This window comes from Apodemus sylvaticus, chromosome 5 (genome assembly GCF_947179515.1).
Source record: "Apodemus sylvaticus chromosome 5, mApoSyl1.1, whole genome shotgun sequence".
NCBI lineage: Eukaryota > Metazoa > Chordata > Mammalia > Rodentia > Muridae > Apodemus > Apodemus sylvaticus.
Genome location: NC_067476.1, coordinates 9,059,407 through 9,080,473, shown reverse-complemented (window position 1 = coordinate 9,080,473; position 21,067 = coordinate 9,059,407). Strand labels below are relative to the sequence as shown.

The 21,067-nt window shown below is 49.4% G+C and overlaps 2 protein-coding genes across 8 annotated transcripts in view; one reads left to right on the top strand and one right to left on the bottom strand.

Annotated features, from left to right (window-relative positions):
- Dync2i2 (dynein 2 intermediate chain 2) overlaps positions 1 to 20,600 on the top strand; it is a 24,909-nt gene extending 4,309 nt beyond the window's left edge. For 2 of the 4 annotated variants that reach the window (XM_052182043.1, XM_052182045.1), the window contains 9 exons: positions 7,200 to 7,295; positions 14,207 to 14,458; positions 17,075 to 17,184; positions 18,226 to 18,383; positions 18,808 to 18,917; positions 19,269 to 19,436; positions 19,553 to 19,785; positions 19,980 to 20,137; positions 20,297 to 20,600. In XM_052182043.1, coding sequence (XP_052038003.1) covers positions 7,200 to 7,295; positions 14,207 to 14,458; positions 17,075 to 17,184; positions 18,226 to 18,383; positions 18,808 to 18,917; positions 19,269 to 19,436; positions 19,553 to 19,785; positions 19,980 to 20,137; positions 20,297 to 20,535 — 1,524 coding nt within the window. In that variant the 3' untranslated portion in view covers positions 20,536 to 20,600. The other 2 variants (XM_052182042.1, XM_052182044.1) reach the window with 2 other exon arrangements.
- Sptan1 (spectrin alpha, non-erythrocytic 1) overlaps positions 20,598 to 21,067 on the bottom strand; it is a 68,346-nt gene continuing 67,876 nt past the window's right edge. For all 4 annotated transcript variants that reach the window (XM_052182038.1, XM_052182039.1, XM_052182040.1 and 1 more), the window contains one exon: positions 20,598 to 21,067. In XM_052182038.1, coding sequence (XP_052037998.1) covers positions 20,942 to 21,067 — 126 coding nt within the window. In that variant the 3' untranslated portion in view covers positions 20,598 to 20,941.

The following is a 21,067-nucleotide window of genomic DNA, read 5'->3' as shown; positions in this document are numbered from 1 at the left end:
AGGGTTTTGTTGTATAGCCCTGGCTGTCCTGGAACTCACTCTGTAGACCAGGCTGGCCTCCAACTCAGAAATCCGCCTGCCTCTGCCTCCCAGAGTGCTGGGATTACAGGCATGTGCCACCACCGCCTGGCAGTGTTCTAGGATTTACAATAGCCCACCAGAGCTATAAGAAACCAAAGCCTTTGCCAAAAAAAAAAAAAAAAAAAAAAAAAAAAAAAAAAAAAAAGACAGAAGAATTAATGTTGAATGAAATACGAGAGACAAAATAATAAATGGTGAGATCTCTTCTGCATAACTTACAGAACGAGGCCAGGCCTGATGGATCACATCTGTAATCAGTGGGGTCCAGGAGACTGAAATAATAGGACTGATGCAGAATGGAGCCAGCCTGGGATACAGCGTGAGACCTTGTCTCCAAAAAGGGGGCAATGGAATGGCAGGATGGTTAAATACATTGATCTGATTGCTTGGGTTTGATCTCTGGGACATAGAAAGTGGAAGGAGATAACTTCAAAGATACCGCCCATGTGCACATTCATATGGGCATGAGGAACAGACAAATGTAAAGCAAAGCAAACAAGGGTTGGAGAAATGGCCCGGTGTTCACGAGCGTTGGTTGATTCCTAGCACTCAAATGGTGATTCACCACCATCTGTAGTCCCCTATCCGGGGGTCATCTTCTGGCCTCCAGGTGCACCAGGTACACGACTGGCATACCAAAAAGTATGCAGTCAAAACATTCATACACATAACAAATAAAAATAATCAAAAATATTTTGTAATATTTATCTTTTTTTTTCCGAGACAGGGTTTCTCTGTATATCCCTGGCTGTCCTGGAACTCACTCTGTAGACCAGGCTGGCCTCGAACTCAGAAATCCGCCTGCCTCTGCCTCCCAGAGTGCTGGGATTACAGGCATGCGCCACCACCGCCTGACTGTAATATTTATCTTATATGTGTGCCTATGTGCACCATATATGTATGTATGTGTGCATGTGCACCACATGTCTGCTGAGGCCCTCAGAAACCAAGAGAGGTACTGGATCTCTTACAACAGACATCATGGATGTTTGTGAGCCACCACATAAATCCTGGGAACTGATCCTTGCTCTTTTCAAGAACAATGAGTGTCTTAAAGACTTGAGTCATCTCTCCAGCCACAGACTTAAGATTGTTTCAGTTAAATAAAATATATAGACTCCTTTAGATGGAGAGTGTGTCTCAGATGGTAGAGTTCTAACCTAACCATGCACAAAGTCCGGGGTTCCATTACCAGCATCACAGAAACTTTGCCTAGGCGGACAGGTCTATAATCCCAGGCCTGGGAGGTAGAGGCAAAAAACTCAGAATTTCAAGGTTATCCTTGACTCCACAGAGAGTTCAGAGGCAACCTGGGGCACAGGAGGACCTGTTTCAATAAATATAAAAGAGCTGGGCAGTGGTGTTACACGCCTTTGATCCCAGCACTTGGGGGCAGAGGCAGGTGGATCTCTGAGTTCGAGGCCAGCCTGGTCTACAGAGTGACTTCCTGGACATCCAGGGCTACCCAGAGAAACACTATCTGGAAAAATTATTTTTTTAATAATTAACAAAAACAGCGGCCTTCTAATTGGCTCCATAGGTGAGGAAGCTGCACAAGGCCCCGAATCACACTCCTGAAGGGGGATAAAAATGGAAAGGAAGATCTGACGCCAAAAACTCTCTTCTGCCTGCTACGTGGGTGCTGTGGCACAGGTGTCCATGTCCCTCCTCCCCCAATAACAACAACAACAGCAATAGTAATAGCAGTAATGATAATAATAAACAAAGCCAGGAAACCAGAAATGCATGGAGCGGAAGCAGTAAGGCCAGAGTAACACGTTCAGCTCCCCCTCTCCCTTCCTCTTCAGCTCCCACATCTTACCTTCCTGGGTATCCAGCGGTTGTTACTAGGCAACAGGGACAGCTTGACTCATTCCTCTCCAGAAAGGACTGCAGATGTTGGTAGGGTGCGACGTGAGTGGCCTCCCGCTACGCCACCTATCAGAGGGCCAGAGGTTCTGTGTCCCTGAGCTTGGGGTCCCCATGCCAGGTGACCTGAACCACCATTCCACAGGCAAAGCTTGGCACACAAGGTCGTGATCATGCAGTCATAATAAATAAAAATTTAAGAAATAAAGTGAAAATAAAACAGTTCAATAACTAAAGCTTTCCGGCATATTGGTCAGTTGTCCTGTTGCCTCTTGTAGTTTCCAAGTATATCTCACAGAACCTGGCCTTGCTCCCTGAGCCTTGCCCTAGCTGGGTGGGAGGGGAGACAGTAACCTAGCTTGGTGCGAGCTCATGTGTGGATTCTCAGCTTCTCAGCAGGTAAGGGTATCCTGGGAAGAGTCTGCCCACTCAAGGATCGCCTGGACTGCATAAGAGCCTGTCTGAAAAAACAAAAACAGCCCAAGCCAAACAGTGCTCAGCGGTTAAGAGTGTGTGCTCTCATCTTCCAGAGGACCAAGCTCAAGTCCCAACCACCATGCCAGGTGGCTCGAAGCTGCCTGTTACCCAGCAGTGAGGGGGGTACCCAATGCTTCCGGCTTCTTATGTGGCTGCATTCATGAGCACAGAGCCCTACACAGCCACAAATACATGTAAATAGACATGTTGTTGCTGTTTTTAACTTAATTTACTTGTTAAGAAAAGGTCTTGCTGTGTTTGTTTGCTGGCCTGGAACTGAAGTCACTATGTAGATCAGGCTGGCCTCAAATTCACAAAGATGTACTTATCCAATCTCAAAAAGGGGGAGGGGGGGACTGGAGAGATGGCTCAGAGGGTAAGAGCATGGTCTGCCCTTCTGAAGGTCATGAGTTCAAATCCGCACAACCACATGGTGGATCACAACCATCCATAAAGAGATCTGACTCCCTCTTCTGGTGTCTGAAGACAGCTACAGTGTACTTACGTATAACAAATAAATCTAAAAATTAAAAAACAATTTTTATAAACAAAACAAAACAGGCTGGGCATGGTGGGACACACTTTTTTTTTTTGTTGTTGTTTTTTTGGATTTGTTTTTTGAGACAGGGTTTCTCTGTGTAGCCCTGGCTGTCCTGGAACTCACTCTGTAGCCTAGGCTGGCCTCGAACTCAGAAATCCTCCTGCCTCTGCCTCCCAAAGTGCTGGGATTACAGGCATGCGCCACCACTGCCCAGCTGTGGGACACACTTTTAATCACAAAGTAGGTGGCTCTCTGAGTTTAAGGCTAGCCTAATCTACAAAATAAGCTCCATGGCAGCCAGGGCATGAATCAAGGGACTAGAATCCAGCATTCTGGAGTAGGAGGCAGAGGTAGGCGGATCTCTGTGAGTCTGAGGCCAGCCTGGTCTTCAGAGTAAGTTCCAGGACAGCCAGGGCTACACAGAGAAACCCTGTCTTGAATAAACCAAATCCAATCCCCTCCAAAAAAAATCCAAACAAATCAATATATATAAAATATATAAATATATATATATATATATATATATATATATATAAATATATATTTCACATCCTAGTCTGATAAATATTTTCTCATATATTATAAAATATTTTCCCTAGGTCGCTGTTTGCTGCTCTTCTTTCTTTCTTTCTTTCTTTTTTTTTTTTTTTGAGACAGGGTTTCTCTGTGTAGTCCTGGCTGTCCTAGAACTCATTCTGAAGACCAGCCTGGCCTTGAACTCAGAAATCCACCTGTCTCTGCCTCCCAAGTGCTGGGATTAAAGGCGTGTACCACCACCCGCCCGGCTTTTTTTTTTTTTTTTTTTGGCTACTGCTCTTCTTTCTTATTGATCAAGAAGAACCCCGCCAAATACTTATTTGTAAGTAGTGAAGTCACACACACTTGTGATTTTTTTTTTTAATATATAAATAAAACTTAAGGCTAGTCAGTGGTGGTGTACACCTTTCATCTAAGCACTGGGGCAGGTGAATCTCTGAGTTTGAGGCCAGCCTTGTTCACAGTGCTAATTCCAGGACAGCCAGGGATACACAGAGAAACTTTGTTCTGAAAAACATAAATTCATAAATAAATAAGCCAATCAATCAGCAAACAAAAAAATAAATATATAAATTATTTTTCTGTCCCTTTAGTGTAACTTGTATGCATATAATTTCAGGGCCAACTACTTGGTATCAGATAAGCAACCAGGAGCTCATCCCTGGGACAGACTTTGTGGCATTGAGCACTCCTTAGTTGCTTGTTCTTCTTTGACTGAGCAGGGAGGGCGCCTTCCTTGTTAGTGTGTCTGCTGATATATCCTGGGTCTTGAGTAGGTGGCCATGGGTAGGATACCAAGTAGTTGGTCCTGAAATTATATGCATACAAGTTACACTAAAGGGACAGAAAAATAATTTATATATTTATTTTCTTGTTTACTGGGCCATGTGGTATCAAGGGTGAAGCTTTCTGTTATTTGGGGTATTACATCCATGCACCGCCATGCCCAGCAGGTATTTTTCCTCTTAAATGATTTCCACTTTTCCTCTGCTGAGAGAGAGGTGTCCTCCACCAGTTCAACTGGCTTTTCTTTATATACTGCATACATTTTCTTTTCTACTTACAGGCAGGTTCTCAGGAGGCTTAGGGGACATAGTTCAGAAGGCATAATTGTATCCACACAACTGTTTACAGAGCATATTATTTTTTGTTGTTTTTTGCATTTGGTATTTTCGAGACAGGGTTTCTCTGTATAGCCCTGGCTGTCTTGGAACTCACTCTGTAGATCAGGCTGGCCTTGAACTCAGAAATCTGCCTGCCTCTGCCTCCCAGAGTGCTGGGATTACAGGTGTGTGCCACCACTGCCTGACTTGTACAGAGCACATTTTTTTTTAAATTATTTATTTGTTATATGTAAATACACTGTAGCTGTCTTCAAACACACCAGAAGAGGGCATCTGATCTCATTACAGATGGTTGTGAGCCACCATGTGGTTGCTGGGACTTGAACTAAGGACCTCTGGAAGAGCAGACAGTGCTCTTAATCGCTGAGCCATCTCTCCAGCCCCCCAGAGCACATTTTTTTAACACACCTGGTGCTGTAGTAATGGCAAATGAAATGCCAGAACAATTATGCATTTCCAGACATCTCCCTACTCAAAGCATGTTCACTATCCACCAATATGCATCAAATGTCTAAAGCAAGCCAGGTTGCAGGCATCATGGCCAGTGCTTTGAGCAGAATACACAAAAGAGACTCTCTCCAGCATTTGGGCTGAGCCCTCAAGGAAGGACATAGGAAGCATTGTGACCATACAGGGAAGCAGAAAGGGCTAAACACCAGAGTAAGAGTCAGTCCCCCCAAAAAGGAGAAGACCCGGGACTTGCAGTGGGGTTGACACTGGGAGAGAGACTCAGGCGCTTAGGGTCAGGGGTCATGCAGAACTAGTGACCTGTGGCAGTGTTGCTGGCCTTTTCTTCATTTTTGTGTATGTGGGTATATGTGTAATATGTGTGTATGTGTGTGTATGTGTGTTTTATGTGTGAGTATGTATAATGTGTGTGTTATGTGTGTATGTGTGATGTGTGTGTTATATGTGTGTTCTGTCAGTGTGTGTGGATGTATGTGTTATGTGTGTGGATTATGTGTGTATGTGTTTACGTGTGTGTGCCACAGCATTGTGTACTGTTCAGAAGAGAACTTGGGGAATTTGCTTCTCTCCTTCTGCCATGTGGGTCCCAAAAATCCAACTCAAGTGCTCAGGCTTTAGCCAATGAACTATCTTGCTAGCTGGAATTTTTGTTTTTTACTAAACAAATAAACAAAACAAAACCTTTATATTTTAAAATTAGATTTAGTCACTTTTTAAAATATGTGAATGTTTTACCTGAAAGTATGTATGTCATACACCACATACATGACATACATGACATGCTGGGTGCTCAAGGTCAGAAGATGGCATTGGATCCCCAGGAACTGGAGTTGTGGATGGTTGAGAGCCACTGGGAACCAAGTCTGCATGTATGACTGCACGTCAAGTGCATGTCGAGGGCCTTCAGAGGCCTGAAAAGAGTGTCAGGTCTCCCTGGAACTGGCTCTGCAGAGTTATCAGCTGCCAGGTGGGTATTGGGACTTGAACCTGAGTGTCTTGGAAAAGCAAACAGCCAGTACTCTTAACCTTTGAGTCCTGAGTGTGACTTTCAGAATCCTTGGTGATGTTTGCAGAGCAGTCCTTCTTAGGAAGACTTCTATAGCTTTTTATGACTCCTCCCAGTGCTGCTAATCTAATCGGCCTTCCTGGCCTTGGCTGCTCTGCTGAGCAGGATCCTGTCTCTGGGTGCTGCACTGAGAATGAGACCTCGGCAGGCTTCCCAGTCTCAGAAAAGAGGAAACAGACCCAGAGGACTAAACTAGCAGATGATTGTCTAGAGGCTCCGGGCTCGGTTTGGGGACCAGGCAGGCCACTTGTAGGATCTTACTGGGTGACTTTGGACAATTCCATATCTGGCTGTAAAACCCTCAAGAGGCACAATGGGTAATAACAATTGAGCTGTGGGGTTAGTTCATTGATAGAACATAGCTTGGCACACAGAAAGCCCCGGGTTTATCCCCAGCACTGCAAAAAGCCAGCCAGCCAACTAACAAGCAAGAACATAGTTGCTTCTGTAGGCTAAGATTTAATAAGATAAGCATTCATTCATACGACTTTGGGTGCTTTGCTTGACACACTATAGGCACTCATTAACTGGCAGTTGTGCCCTTTTTGTGTGTGTGTTGAGGACTAAACCTGGGGCAATCTATCATTGAGCTCGGCTTCATCCCCTGTGGTTAGTCTCTAATTTTAATTTAACAAGCATTTCATTTATTATTGTTTATGTAAATTCCTCATTAGGCCTCCCATCCATTCAACCCCACTTTCGATATCTGTGTTTGAATATTTTACAATTCCATTCACTGAAAATGCTGCCAACTCAAACAGCTCAATGCACGATTCTGGAGTACTCGGCTGCTTCCAGCTCAGCCGGCTCTCCGGACCAATAAGGCCCACTAGGCCTCAGCAGGCCGTCCTCGCCTCTGCGCCGGGCCGCTCAGCGCCATCTTTGAGCCTGGAGCCCACGCCTCACTTCCGCTCCTCTTTTCCTTATACCAGGAAGAGCTGTTCCCGACCAAAAACGGCCTCTGGAAATAAGACAACCCCAAACAACTGCTGTTTTGTTGTGTTGGATGATAAACATTTTCGTTATTTTTCTTTAGGGCCTTAAAGACGATGCTGTGACCAGTTCAAAAACGGCGCCGACAGCTTCACTTCCTCTTTTCGGACTTCCGTTTGTGGGGGTAAAGCCCGCTAAGGTAGCGTTTCAGGGCGCAGGCGCGAGAGGGCGGGGCCGTCGCTATGGCAATGCGCGCGTCGCCCAGGCCTTTGCGGCGGGTTGGAAGCGCTGGAGCTGCTGCGCTGGCTGCTGGCGGGGCTGGCGGCGCGGAGCGGCTGGGACGGCCGGCGCCTCTTCAGGATGAGACCCTGGGCGTGGCGTCTGTGCCCTCGCAGTGGAGGAGCGTCCAGGGCATCCGCGGGGAAACGGTGAGGGGCGGCCCCCCTACCGGCTGCACGGGCGGGAAGGGCGGGAAGGGCGGGAAGGCCGGGCGCAGCGTTGTTGTTTTCATGTTGTAATGCAGAAACTAACTCACGGGTGTTTTCACGTTAGACTCCTCCCCCCCCCCAGGAGAAAACAAACAAACAAACAAACAAAAACCTGACCAACCAAGACAAAAACAACAAAAGCAAACCAGGACAACAAAACTCTTAGGGGTTCCATGTTGGTGTTGTTAAGTGACTTTAATTTATGTGGTGGAGCATGCATGTGCCAAGGCACCTGTGGAGGTCAGAGGATAACTTTGCACAAGTTAGCCATTTCCTTGCACCACGTGGGTCCGGGGACTCCAATTCATGGTGTCATGCTTGGCCAAGTGCCTTTACCAGATGAGCCATTTTTGGAAGGAATTTTTATTTTTTATTATTTTATTTATTTATTTATTTATTTATTTATTTATTTATTTATTTATTTATTTTGTGAATGGCAGTTTTTAGCATTTCAACTTGACATTGGGTTCAGACTGCACCATCAGGGCTAGCTGGAACGGTTTTCTATGTTCCTTTTGTTTGTTTGAGACAGTTTCTCTGTGTAGCCTTGACTGTCCTGGAACTTGCTCTTGGAGACTAGGCTGGCCTTGGACTCAGAAATCCCACCCATCTCTGTACCCAGATTGCCAGAATTAAAAGGCCTGTCTCACCTGTCTCACTAGTGCCCTGCTTTGGTTCTTTAATGTAATCAAAAACCACAAGTGATGAGGTAAAGGAGGCCTGATGCTGACTGAGTGCTGGCCTGCTGGGGATTCGTCAGCTGGGAACATGGAGATAGCTGGTTTTCTGGTGGTTGCAAGGATTACAATAAACCATGTAAGTAGAAAATCTACTGTAGCTGGGCAGTGGTGGCTCTCGCCTTTAATCCCAGCACTTGGGAGGCAGTGATTTCTGAGTTGGAGGCCAGCCTGGTCTACAGAGCGAGTTCCAGGACAGCAAGGGCTACACAGAGAAACCCTGTCTCAAAAACAAAAACAAAAATAAACAAACAAAAAAAACCCACCAAAAAACCAAACCTATAATGTTACATAAGGTGTGTCATGCTCCTGACAACAGGAGCTGAGGAACTGTTGGAACCGGATGTTGAGTTGCAGAGTGTGTCTCACTAAGACCCAACATTTGAGAAGACTCAAACGTGAGCACTGGCTAACTCTGGAGCTGGGTCAGCACATTTGTTTGAGGTGTTAGAAGGGGCTGGAGAATCCTTGAGGAAAAGGGAGAGTGGTCCCAGGTTAGACCGAAAGGGTAAGTAGAGACAGGTCAAGTAAGGTCTTGCAGAACTCAGGATGTATTAGCTGCTTCCCAGAAGGGAAGACTTGGCTGTTGACCAAGTGGTTAGACTGCCTCTAACCCAAGCCCCAGTGGTGTCTGCAGCCTTGCCTTGAGCCCTGTGGGCCTATGGTCTCATGCCCTGATCTGGTCTGGCTTCTAGGCCCTTCTCCATGCCCTGGGACATGGAAGCCCTGGCAGTGGAAAGCAAGAAGCGTGACCATTTTAGAGTATGCAGTGGAATTGCAGCAAGCCAGTGACTTGTGCGCTGGCCTCACAGGATGCACAAAACAGCTCCTTCTTGCTGAGGAGATAGAGTTTGGAAGATTCCTGACTGGAAATCATCAGTTCAGTCTAACTTTTTTTTTTTTTTTTGAGATTATTTTATTTATATGAGCATGCTGTAGCTGTCTTCAGACACACCAGAAGATGGCATCAGACTCTATTACAGATGGTTGTGAGCCACCATGTGGTTGCTGGGAATTGAACGCAGCAGTCAGTGCTTGTAACTGCTGAGCCATCTCTCCAGGCCCCTGGTCTAACTTTTTTTTTTTTCCCCTCCAAGAGTGGAGCTGAGTGTCATTAGTTTCCTTGCATAGACTTCTAGAACCCTGTAAGGTTCTAAGAAGTGATCCTGCCGCACGGGGTGTAAAGGCCCTCCTCACACTGCAGAGGGGATCTGCCGACTCCTGAAGGAGAGTCGTATGGCTTTCATTGTACTTTATTTACAGACGCATTGCTCGAGAGTATGTGGGTGGGCATGTGCTGGTGGAAGGTGGAGGACAGTTTTTGGAGTTCGTGGTTTCTGTCTCCCATGTTCTGTGGGTGAGACTCGGGAAGTCAGTCTGGGCTTGCCCGCTTCATTAGCAGAAGAATGCAGGAGACCAGAGAACTCTTGGCCGAGAAGAGGAAGGCCACATGGCAGATACACTTGTAATTCTAGCACTTGGAGAACGGAGGCAGGGGAATCAACAGGCTGGAGAGATGGCTCAGCAGTTAAGAGCACCCGGCTTAGAGCCCAGCATCCACATGGAGATTCACAACCATCTACCTCCAGTTCCAGGGAGGAACACCCTCCTCTGATATCTGCAGGCGACAGGCCCACGTGTGGTGGATAAACACACAGGATGGGCGAGGCACCCATATCTGTAGAAGTAAGAACCAGAGAGAGGCTGTTTGCTCTTTCTGCAGGCATGGCCTTGGTGTGGAGCCCTGAGGTTGAGCCACTCGTGCTCATGCATGTGATGGCAGCTCGAAGGGACCCAGGGTCCTCTTCTGAAGACTCCAGCACACACCTGGGGAGCACCCAGATGTACACATACGCACATAAATACAAATCCGATCTTTAAATCCGACTGCACGCACAACAGAAACATGATTTGGAGGCTGGTGGGTGGTGCTCCTCGCTCCTCGGCACAGTGCACACCTGGTGTGTATCTGCCCCGGCTCACTCACGGCTGCACGGCTGCATGGCTGCATGGCTCACGGCTGCACGGCTGCACTGCTGCACTGTTGCAGAATAACAATGGGCAAAGCATAGTCAGAAATGTTGGGAGGGTCTGGGGATCAAAGCAAACGTGTTGCCGCTCAGCTTGTGCAGGTCCCTCTATCCCTTCACCCTAGAAAAGCTAGCTTGGAGCTCAGTGCTCACGGGCATTTGCTGCTCTTCAGGAGGACCCAGGTTCAATTCCTAGCACCCACCACATCAGTGGCTCACAACCATCTGTAACTGTAGCTTCAGGCTACCCAATACCCTCTTCTGAATTCTGTGGGGGTCTGTAATACACACACACACACACACACACACACATATATGCATAACTTACTTTTGGATGCCTGGAGAGCTAGCTCAGCAGAGCACTGGGTGCCCTATCAGAGGACCGGAGTTGAGTTTCTGTCAACAAGGTGGCTCACAACTGTTCATAACTCCAGCTGTAGGGGATCCGGTAACCTCTTCCAGAGTGCTGGGATTAAAGAATATTTAAAGAATTTATTCATCATTTCCTTTTCGTAAACTGTTCTGGTTTACTGCTTCCAGTCAGCCAGGCGGTGATGGTGCATACCTATAGACCCAGCACTTGGGAGGCAGAGGCAGGCGGATTTCTGAGTTTGAGCTAGCCTGGTCTACAGAGTGAGTTCCAGGACAGCCAGGGCTACACAGAGAAACCCTGTCTCAAAAAAAACCAAATCCAAAAAACCTGAAAAAAAAAGAGAAAGAATTGTGAACTGTCAAGTGGGTTCTGAGAGTCAGCCCCCCTCCTCTGAAGAGCAGTGTTTTGTCTGTGTGTTTTTTCACCTCCGGTTTTTTTCTATTTATCCCTGGTTGTCCTAGAACTTGCTCTGTAGACCAGGTTGTGTTTTTTTTGTGCTTTTTTTTTTTTTTTTTTTTTTTTTTTTTTGAGATACGGTCTCCTGTGTACCCCCTGGCTGGTCTTAGACATCACAGAGATCCGGAAGCTGTTACCAAAGGCGTGCACTACCATGCCCAGCTTCTCTCTCTCTTTTTGGTTTTTTTCGAGATAGGGTTTCTTCTGGGATTAAAGGTGTGCGCCACCACTGCACAGCTTTTTTCTCAACATACACTAATTTGTTCGCAGAAGGAAGAGTTTCTGCTTGTTAGCTTGAGATTGGGTTGTGGTTGGGCCTTGCACTTGTTTCTTAGTGGGATTTGTTAGTCCTTGTAGGAAGAACCATCGCTAATATGAAAGTGTGGTACTACTTCCTTGGGGGTGCACCAAGGGGGAGCCTTGGAGTTTGAGTACCTGTCCCTGCAGTGGTTGGAGCCCCTGGGACGCCCTGGAAATATGCACTGCCTGCAGCCTGCTGTGACCCTAGACAGCAGGTATGTGGTGTGACCTGAGAATGCAGTTTTATGTTGAGCCAGAATTAATAACTCCTTGCTTAACTCAATCTGTTGTCAAAAGTAGAGGAGGTCTATCCTGTGGAGAAGGTGGGCTAGCAGCTAGGTCTGGCAGCTGGTGTCTGTTCATTCCATGGGGGTTGCTGGGCAGACACTGAGGGGTGGAGTCAGGTGTTCAAGGCCAGCCTTGGATACATAAGGAGTTCTAGATTAACCTGAATTCCAAGAGCCTGCCTCAAAAAATTTGTGGAAAAAAAAAAGGATAGTGTTAAAATGTACATGTACCAGATGGACTGCTGAGACTGGCTCAGTAGGTAGGGAGCACTCCCTGCTCCTGAGGAGGACTCAGCACCCACGGGGCAGCGCAACAGGCCTCGAATCTAGTTCCAAAACAACCATTGTCCTTTAGACAAAACACACATGTACACAAACCAGTCTTTAAAGACACACATAACACATGTTTTTGAGACCAGCTCTTTATATTTTTCTCAGGTATATTACAAACCCTTGGGTTCATGTGATCCTCCTGCCTCAGTCTCCTGCACAGCTGGCTACTCCACTATGATCTTTTATTTTTATTTTATGTTTTTCTTTTTAGGGCTGTTACATTGTGTATGTAACTGCCACAGTGCATGTCTGTCACATGACAGTGGAGTCCACTCTCCTTCACTGTGCAGTCCCGGGAGGGAGGGAGGGAGGGAGGGAGGGAGGGAGGGAGGGAGGGAGGGAGGGAGGGCAGGCAGGCGGGCAGGCGGGCAGGCGGGTAGGCCCAGTGGTGAGCATCTTCGCCTGCTGACCCCAACCCTGCTCTTTTTTATGGATGCTGGGAGAGGGAGGGGGAGGAGCCCTGTGTGATTTTCCACCTCTAGAGGTGCCCAGGAAGTATGAGCTGAACAGTTTCTGTCTTTACATCCCGTGGACTGCAGGGCAGGCCCCCACTGCTTCTCTCCTGCTCACTTGAATGGACGGCCCCTGGTATGCGGGCTGAGCTGTTGCCTGTATATCACGGCACATGGCGCCCCCTGCTGGAGCACGTGTCTTCTACCACCACAGCCTTGGGGCAGGCTACCATGCCTGGGGCCCCCTCCCGCTTTGAGACATTGTTGCTCAAATTGGCCTCAAACTCCGGACAATCCTCTTGCCTCCACCTTCTGAGTGCTGGGATTCTGACACTTTTGTCTCTAGATCCTCTGTAAGGCCTGTGAAGAGACCCACACTAACCAGAAATGTAACAATTACTACAGCTCCGCTCACAGCCTAGGCTCACCCTTGAGTCCAAGTCTTTTGAGCAGCTGTTTGCCAAGTTCAGCTAAGGGTGTGGCTCACTTGGTAGAGTCCTTGTCTGATATGCAGGAAACTGAGGTGTGTGTGTGGGTCTATGTGGGACATATACCTATAATTCCAGGTAGAAATAGGAGGACCAGAAGTTGAAGGTACTGGTGTTTGAGGTCATCCTGGGGTTCTTGAAACCCTGGAAGTGGGGGAAGCAGCACTCGCGCATTCAGGGCGACACCAGGTTTATGTAGACAGCGCTCACTGGAGGGAGGCTGGACCTGGTTCTGGATTTGCAATGCTCAGTGCTCAGAGGTCTTATGTGTCCAGAACAGTGGATCAGATAGGTGCGCGTCTGCTAGACTGCGCTCACATCGAGTTTCTATCAGCGAGTGTGTTCACACAGGCCTTGGAAGGGAACAGTCGTGGGGGTAGAGGAGACCTGAGGCCTGGAGAAGCAAGCATCTTTGGTCCATCAGAAAAGAGGGTGGCCTGGCAGTGGTGGCGCACGCCTGTAATCCCAGCACTTGGGAGGCAGAGGCAGGTGGATTTCTGAGTTCGAGGCCAGCCTGGCCTACAGAGTGAGTTCCAGGACAGCCAGGGCTACACAGAGAAACCCTGTCTGGAAAAACAAAGCAAAAACAAATGGCTGTATCACATTGGCTTTTCTCAGCCCGCTGTGGGCGGTGCCACTCCACAGGTGATCCTGGGCTGTAGGAGCCGAGCAAGCCGTGAGGGCAGGCTCATGGGCAGCATTCCCCGCAGCCTTGCTTCAGTTCCAGGCAGGAACCTGCCTGGAAACAGGAATTCTTGCCCCAACTTCCTTTGACGATGAAATCTAACCGTAAGCCAAAGAAACTCTTTTCTCCACGAATTGATTTTGGTTAGTGTTTTGTCACGGCAACAGAGGGCAAGCTAGGACAATAGACCAGGCTGGTCTCAAACTCCTTCTGCCTCCCAAGTGCTGGGACTAAAGGCATGTGCCACCACATAGAGGATGCAGTACCTGCTCTTAAACCACGAAGCTGTTTCTCCAGGAAACAATCCCCCCAATTGTGTGTGTCTATAAAGATGTGTGCAAGTCTGAAGACAAGCTTCAGGGGTCCTCTCTACTGTGTTGGTTTTGGGAATTGAACCCAGGTCATTGGACTTAGTGATAAGCACCTTTAACTCACTGGGCCACTTTACTGGCCCATGACACTGGTTTTAATCTCCTTCCAGAAAAGTTGCCAGACAGCAGGCATTGCCACAGCTGAGGCGTCTTCCCAGGCCCGCACACATGCAGATGCCCAGGTGCAGACGGAGGCTCCTGAGGAGCCAGCGGCTATGGCTCCTGTTTCCCAGCACGACACGCCCAGGCTCGCAGCCTTTCTCCGGAGGGTGGAGGCCATGGTCATCCGAGAGCTGAACAACAACCAGCAGAGCCATGCCTTCGATGGCTATGAGGTGAACTGGACTGAGCAGCAGCGGACGGTAAGACAGGCTGCTGGCTTGGGGTGGCGCCCCTCCGAGGCTCCAGGGTCTCTTTAGAGCTTAGCTTTGCTCTACCCGGGTGCAGAGTGTGTCGACCTGACTCACCCTGGGAGGAGGTGACCCTCTTGGGGGAAGCCTGTGACTGTAACAAAATCGAGTGGCTGAAGAGGTGTGGGGTTGTCGCCAGGGCAGCCGGCCACTAGCCTGGCACCACCCTAGGCATGACCTGCTGTGGCTTCTCCTCTCAGGGCAGCTGTAGCCCTCTTATCTGCACTTTCTGGATGAGGCCTGCAGAGGTGCAGTGTCTTGCCCAGGGCTTCACAGCTCTGAGTTATCTGAGCTGGAACCTGACCCTGGAGTGTGTGCTAAAGGCACCAGCTTGTCTTGGCATTTCCGCCTTCAAGGCACAGCTCCAAGCTGTCCCTTGTGGACCTGGGTGTTCAGCTGTATTGACAGCTGAAGCGTCAACCTTGTTTCACAGTGGGCCTCAAGTCCCCTCTACCTCTCCAGTGTATTGTCATAGAAATAGTTTTTTTTTTGTTTTTTTTTTTGTTTTTTTTGTTTTGGTTTTTTTCAAGACAGGGTTTCTCTGTGTAGCCCCGGCTGTCCTGGAACTCACTCTGTAGACCAGGCTGGCCTTGAACTCAGAAATCCGCCTGCCTCTGCCTCCCAAGTGCTGGGATTAAAGGCGTGCACCACCACCACCTGGCGTCCTAGAGGTAGTTTAACATTGATTTTAGTGTTGCGGATTGAAGCCAGGGCACTGCATGGTGAATACATACTCCATCACCAAGCCCCGCCCCAGCCCTATAACTAGACCTGCCTGCCTGCCTGCCTGCCTGCCTGCTGTGTGCATGTCTACAGACCTCAAACTTCTGACTGCTGCCTTTCCCCAGCGAGTACTGAGGTGGCGAGCAAACAACACCACATCTGTTTTCGAAGTGCTGAGGATTGAACTCAGGAATTAAGATCAAGAGCATTTATGTGCTTGGCATGGTTGTAGCCATTGGTTACCCCAGACTGAGGAGGCTAGGGACCCTGCTTTAGAAAAATAAAAAATAAGAAACCAGTTACCCAAACAAACAAAAACCCAGCTATTTTTCAAAGGTCCACAAGATGACAAAGAATATCTACTGTTCTTGTCATTCGTGACAGTCACCCAAGTGTACCGAGACAGGGTTTCTCTGTAGCCCTGGCTGTCCTGGAATTCACTCTGTAGACTAGGCTGGCCTCAAACTCAGAAATCCGCCTGCCTCGGCCTCCCAAGTGCTGGGATTAAAGGCATGCGCCACCACTGCCCAGTGGTTTATTTATTTTTGACAGTTTAGAAATTTATTTAGCAAAGCAAATGTTTCAAAGATAAGGTGCAGTGGGCTGTCCCAAAGCAGAATGCATTTTAAAAACAAACAAACAAACAAACAAAATCAAAATCAAAAATAGGATCTTACTATGTAGCTCTGGCTAGCCTGGAGTTCATTATGCAGACCAGGTTGGCCTCGAACTCAGAGATTACTTACTTACGTAGCCCAGGCTAATGTCTCCAATGGCACTCCACCTGCCTCAGCCTCTTGAGTATTAGATTGTAGGCAGGCCTGACCACACTGGTGGCCTGTGGTCCTCGCGTCTCTAGCTCTGTGAACGGGACTGCTGCTCTCTGGCCTTTGGGGGCTCAGCAGCATTCCCACAGCCTTGCACCTCCTTGGCAGTGCATGTGGCCTTGGTGCAGGGCTGCCCAGTCATGAGATCAGGAGCTGTGGGGCTTTCCACAGAAGTGTGGCTCTCTGCTTCTGTGCCTCTCTCTCTAGGGTCTGCTGGTGCACTCACCTGCTGGGAAAGACTACCAAGGCTTGATTTTGGGGTACAGGGAATGGAGCCAGACATGTTGGCACATACCTGTAACCCCAGAACCATGGGGCAGAAACAGGATTACCATGAGTTTGAGGTTAACCTGGGCTACATACTGAGACTGAAAAGCTTTTCTCCCCTGTGGTATCTAAGAGTCTATAATACAATTGGCATGCTGGCCTTTTGTAGGTGTGTAGGCCTGTGGCATTTAATGTCCCCATGCGCAGCCATTAGCGCCTTCCTGCTTTTGGCCCACCTGCGAGCTTGGAGCCCGCTCAGCTCTGATTTTCTGACTTCCCAGGGGTCTGGAAGTGTCCTGTAAGCACATGAAGGCTGTCAGCTTGGTACTTACTGTTCAGATTGGCCTAGAACTCATGATAATCCTCCTGCCTCAACCTCCCCAATGCTGGGATTATAGCGATGAGCCCCATGCCAGAGTAGTCCACAGTTCCCTCTGGGCTGACTAGTGGGTGCAGGCTGCTTTTAGGCCTTGGGCTGCCTGGGCCTGGGTGTGATTTTCCTGTGCTGCCACGAGGCTACCTGTTCCCAGCCTTCCCCACGCTGTGGTCTTTAATACCGTCAGCTCTTCATGTTGTCACCCTAACCATACAATTATTTTTGTTGTTATTTCATAACTGTAATTTTACTACTGTTAAGATTCTTAATATATAATCTCTGTGCTTTCCAGTGGTCTTAGGTGACCCCTGTGAAAGGGTTGTGATCTACAGGTTGGCTTTAGTGCTTAGTGCTAGGAATGGTATGTCTCTGCAGGTTTCCTGTCTGCACACCTTGGTCTACCCCCTAGCCCAAGGGCAGGGTCTGCATGTGACCGGCATTTCCTGGAACGCCACAGGCTCTGTGCTGGCCTGTGCCTATGGTCGGTGAGTGACAGCTGGGGTGGTTGGGAAGTAGTGGAGACCTGAAGACTTGTTGAGGCTCTGCTAGTGCAGGTTCAGAGTTGGTACAGAGTGGAGGAGGGAGGAGCTGAGGGCCCATGCCTCAAGGCCCCTCTCCCGACCTGGCAGTGAGGCCTGGGTTGGGCCCACCTTGGTCACTAGCCCTCATTCTGGTTTCTGTTGCTGGGTGTTCTGTGGTCTCCATTCACCGTGCATGCACACACACTGGGGGCTGGGACCCTTTTCCCTACTCGGGGGTGGGTGGGGGTGGGGTGGGTGGGGGGTGTCTCACTGTGTAGCTCACAATGACAAAAATTTCTTTATCTTGTCTCAGCTTTCTTTTCTTTCTTTCTCTTTTTTTAAGATTTATTCATTTGTGTATGAGTACATCACTGCTCTCTTCACCCATTACAGATGGCTGTGAGCCACCACGTGGTTGCTGGGAACTGAACTCAGGACCTCTGGAAGAGCAGTCAGTGCTCTTAACCATGAGGCATCTCCCTAGCCCTTGTCTCAGCATTCTAAGTGCTGGAATTACAGGTGTCTTCTGCACATAGTCAGTTATCCCCCAGATCAAGGGCAGGGTCTGTATGTGTCTACAATTTTCTGGAACATCCAGGGTATGAAAACAGGCCACCTACAGTGACATCATGCTTATTAGCTTAGGGACTTTTTTTTAAAGATTTATTTATTTTATGTATATGAGTACACTGTAGCTGTTTTCAGACACCAGAAGAGTACATTGGATCTCATTACAGATGGCCGTGAGCCACCATGTGGTTGCTGGGGATTGAACTCAGGACCTCTAGGAGAGCAATCAGTGCTCTTAACTGCTGAGCCATCTCTCTAGTCTAGGGACTCTTTTTAGAGAACATCATGCCCTTTTGAGTGCCACAGGGAAACCTATGACATATACCCATATTACAGTCTGGGTATGAAGGGGACACAATTTGGGGGGTAGCTATGGGGCAGCGATAGAGGAGGTGGTCAGAGCCGCAGAGGTCACTCAGGCATGTCCCCATGCAGGCTGGATGATGGAGACTGGAGTACACTCAAGTCCTATGTGTGTACCTGGAACCTGGACCGCCAAGGCCTGAACCCCCAGCAGCCATCGGTAGTGGTGGAGGTGCCAAGTGCGGTCATGTGCCTGGCCTTTCATCCCACACAGCCCTCACACATTGCTGGTGAGCGCCTAGCCCTCCCCAGCCTCCTCTCCTCTCAAGGAAGCCCTTTGCTGGACTGTCAGCTGGACTGACCAGGCAGGCACTCGGGAGACAGTGAGGTTGCCCTGGCCCTCTGGGTTGTCTACAGCTGGGGTGCCTGTGGACCTGTGAGGGGTGTGGAGCTTGGAGGAGGGGCCGAGTCTGGCCATGCAGGCGGGAGGATGAAGAGGTGGGCTGTTCTCAGATGTGCCTGCTGGTAGGTTTCTGGCATGCGCCTCAGCTTTCTGTGGGGGTGGTCCCTGGGCTGCAGGGCAGGGGGCTGAGTTTGCGGCCCAGGAATTAGGATTTTTCCTGCAGGAAATGGTCAGAAGAGGCCTTTGTCCTGGCTACCTGGGATGGGAGACTGGTGCGCTGAGCTGATGCTCAGTCCTGCTCATCCTCTCAGGGGGGCTGTATAGTGGCGAGGTGCTGGTGTGGGACATGAGCCGGCCCGAGGACCCACTGCTTTGGCGGACAGGTCTGACGGATGACACTCATACAGACCCAGTGTATCAGGTCAGGAGGCTGATGGCTGGAGTGGGAAGCTACTTGGCACTCGCTTGGCAGGGGTGGTGGTGGTGGTGGGGGTGTGGCAGCAGCTGCTCCAGAGTTGGTTACCAGGGAGTTGGTGGCTGGACAGCTGCCTGGGCATTCTGGAGCTCCAGTCTGAGTTAGGTCTCTCACGACTTGCCTTCTAGGGCACAGGGCTCTTCCCCAGCCTGCCTTCCTGGGTGCTGGCATAGTGGCCTGGGGGGAAGGACATCAGAAGTCCCTGGATCTGAGGTTTCCTCTAGAATTTTACCCTTACAAGGAACAGCTGGGGGTGAGGCTGATACTGGGGATGCTTCCCTCTATCCCACTTCGCAGGTGCTATGGTTGCCTGAACCCCGGCATAGCCACCGCTTCCAGGTCCTGAGCGCGGCCACAGACGGGAGGGTGCTGCTCTGGAGAGGCAGTGGGGCCGGTCAGCTGCGGCTCTCCAAGGGCTTTGCCCTGGCCGTGCAGCAGCTGCCTCGGAGCACCAAGCTGAAGAAGGTGAGGCCAGGTCCACAGGCACGAGGCACCTGGGCTGTGGGGACCCACTACCTGTGTTCTTCCTTCCTTCTGCCCACTGGCTATCTGAACTTACCATTGACACCACTTTTCCACAGCCACCCCGTGGAGAGACTGAGGTGGGGGTGACATCAGTGGCCTTCTCCAGCTTTGACTCCAGCCTTTTCGTTCTGGGCACAGAAGGTGGCTTCCCCCTCAAGTGTTCCCTGGCGTCAGAGGCAGCGGCTCTCACTCGGATGCCCAGCTCTGTGCCTCTTAGGGCCCCGGTGCAGTTCACCTTCTCTCCCCATGGTGGCCCTGTGTACTCTGTGAGCTGTTCCCCTTTTCACAGGTAGGGGCGCCAGCCTGGGCTTGCCACCAGCACAGGGAAGGCCACCCTGTCTCAAGCTTTTAAACACCGGCAGCCCGATTCTGTGCAGTTTGGTGGTCGGTCCCAGAGCTTGTCCCTTCCTTAAACTTGCCTCATATTTGGAGGCCAAGGGAACTTTCTATGGCCATGCAGGTCTTTCTTTCTGCACTGTCTAGGAACCTCTTCCTGAGTGCTGGGACCGATGGCCATGTCCACCTGTACTCCATGCTGCAGGCTCAGCCTCTCACCTCATTGCAGCTCTCTCACAAGTACCTGTTTGCTGTGCGCTGGTCCCCTGTGCGTCCCTTGGTTTTTGCTGCTGCTTCTGGGGAAGGTAGGCACGAGCCATACAACCTGTCTAAGTGCAGAAGTCATGTGGTGAAGATAGTGGCTTTTATTCAGGCCACTGGCGCTCACCATGGGTGGGTGGGGAAAGTGGCATGCCACAGCCTCTCATGTGGTTTCTGTATTTTCTGAACCTTTCTCCCTGCAGGTGATGTACAACTGTTTGACCTCCAGAAAAGCTCACAGAAACCCACAGTTTCCATAACGCAAACCCAGGATGGAAGTCCTGTCTACTGCCTTGAGTTTAACAGCCAGCAGACGCAGCTCTTGGCTGCTGGTGATGCTAAGGGCATGGTCAAAGTGTGGCAGCTGAGCACAGCCTTCACAGAACAAGGGCCCCGGGAGGCAGAGGACTTGGACCAGCTAGAAGCAGAAATCGCTACCTGAGAGCCACAAGGAGCATGGTGGGGTGTGTGCTACATAAGCTAGATAAAGAGGAACAAAGCCTGTAAGGGAGAATTGAGTCCTTTATTTTGTCTTTTACATGAAAACAGGATTTGGGAAGGGAACAAGGGAGATGAGCCAGCTGCTTTGATTTAAGTGGGAATGAGGGCAGCTGGCTCAAATATGGGTCTGGGTCCCAGGACAATGGTGATTGTGACTGGAAGCGGTTTATCGAAGCACCATTTTCTACTAAGTCTTACCCCAAGCTAAGCAGGCTTATGGTTACACTGGAAAGTAACACTTGTCTGGAATATTCTCCTTGAAAGCAGAGGAAGTGACATGCAGCAAAGGTGATAGATAGCAGGGCAAGCAGTGTAGGTAAGGCTCGCCTACAAGCCAAGAGGGTTGATCAATTCACAAAGAGTGAGCGGGTAAACTCCACGTAGTCGAAGGCGGTTGGAAGTTCGCGGCCCTTGCCATCCACATAGGGCTTCATGTGGGAGACACAATAGTCAGCTTGTTCCCGGGTCAGGTT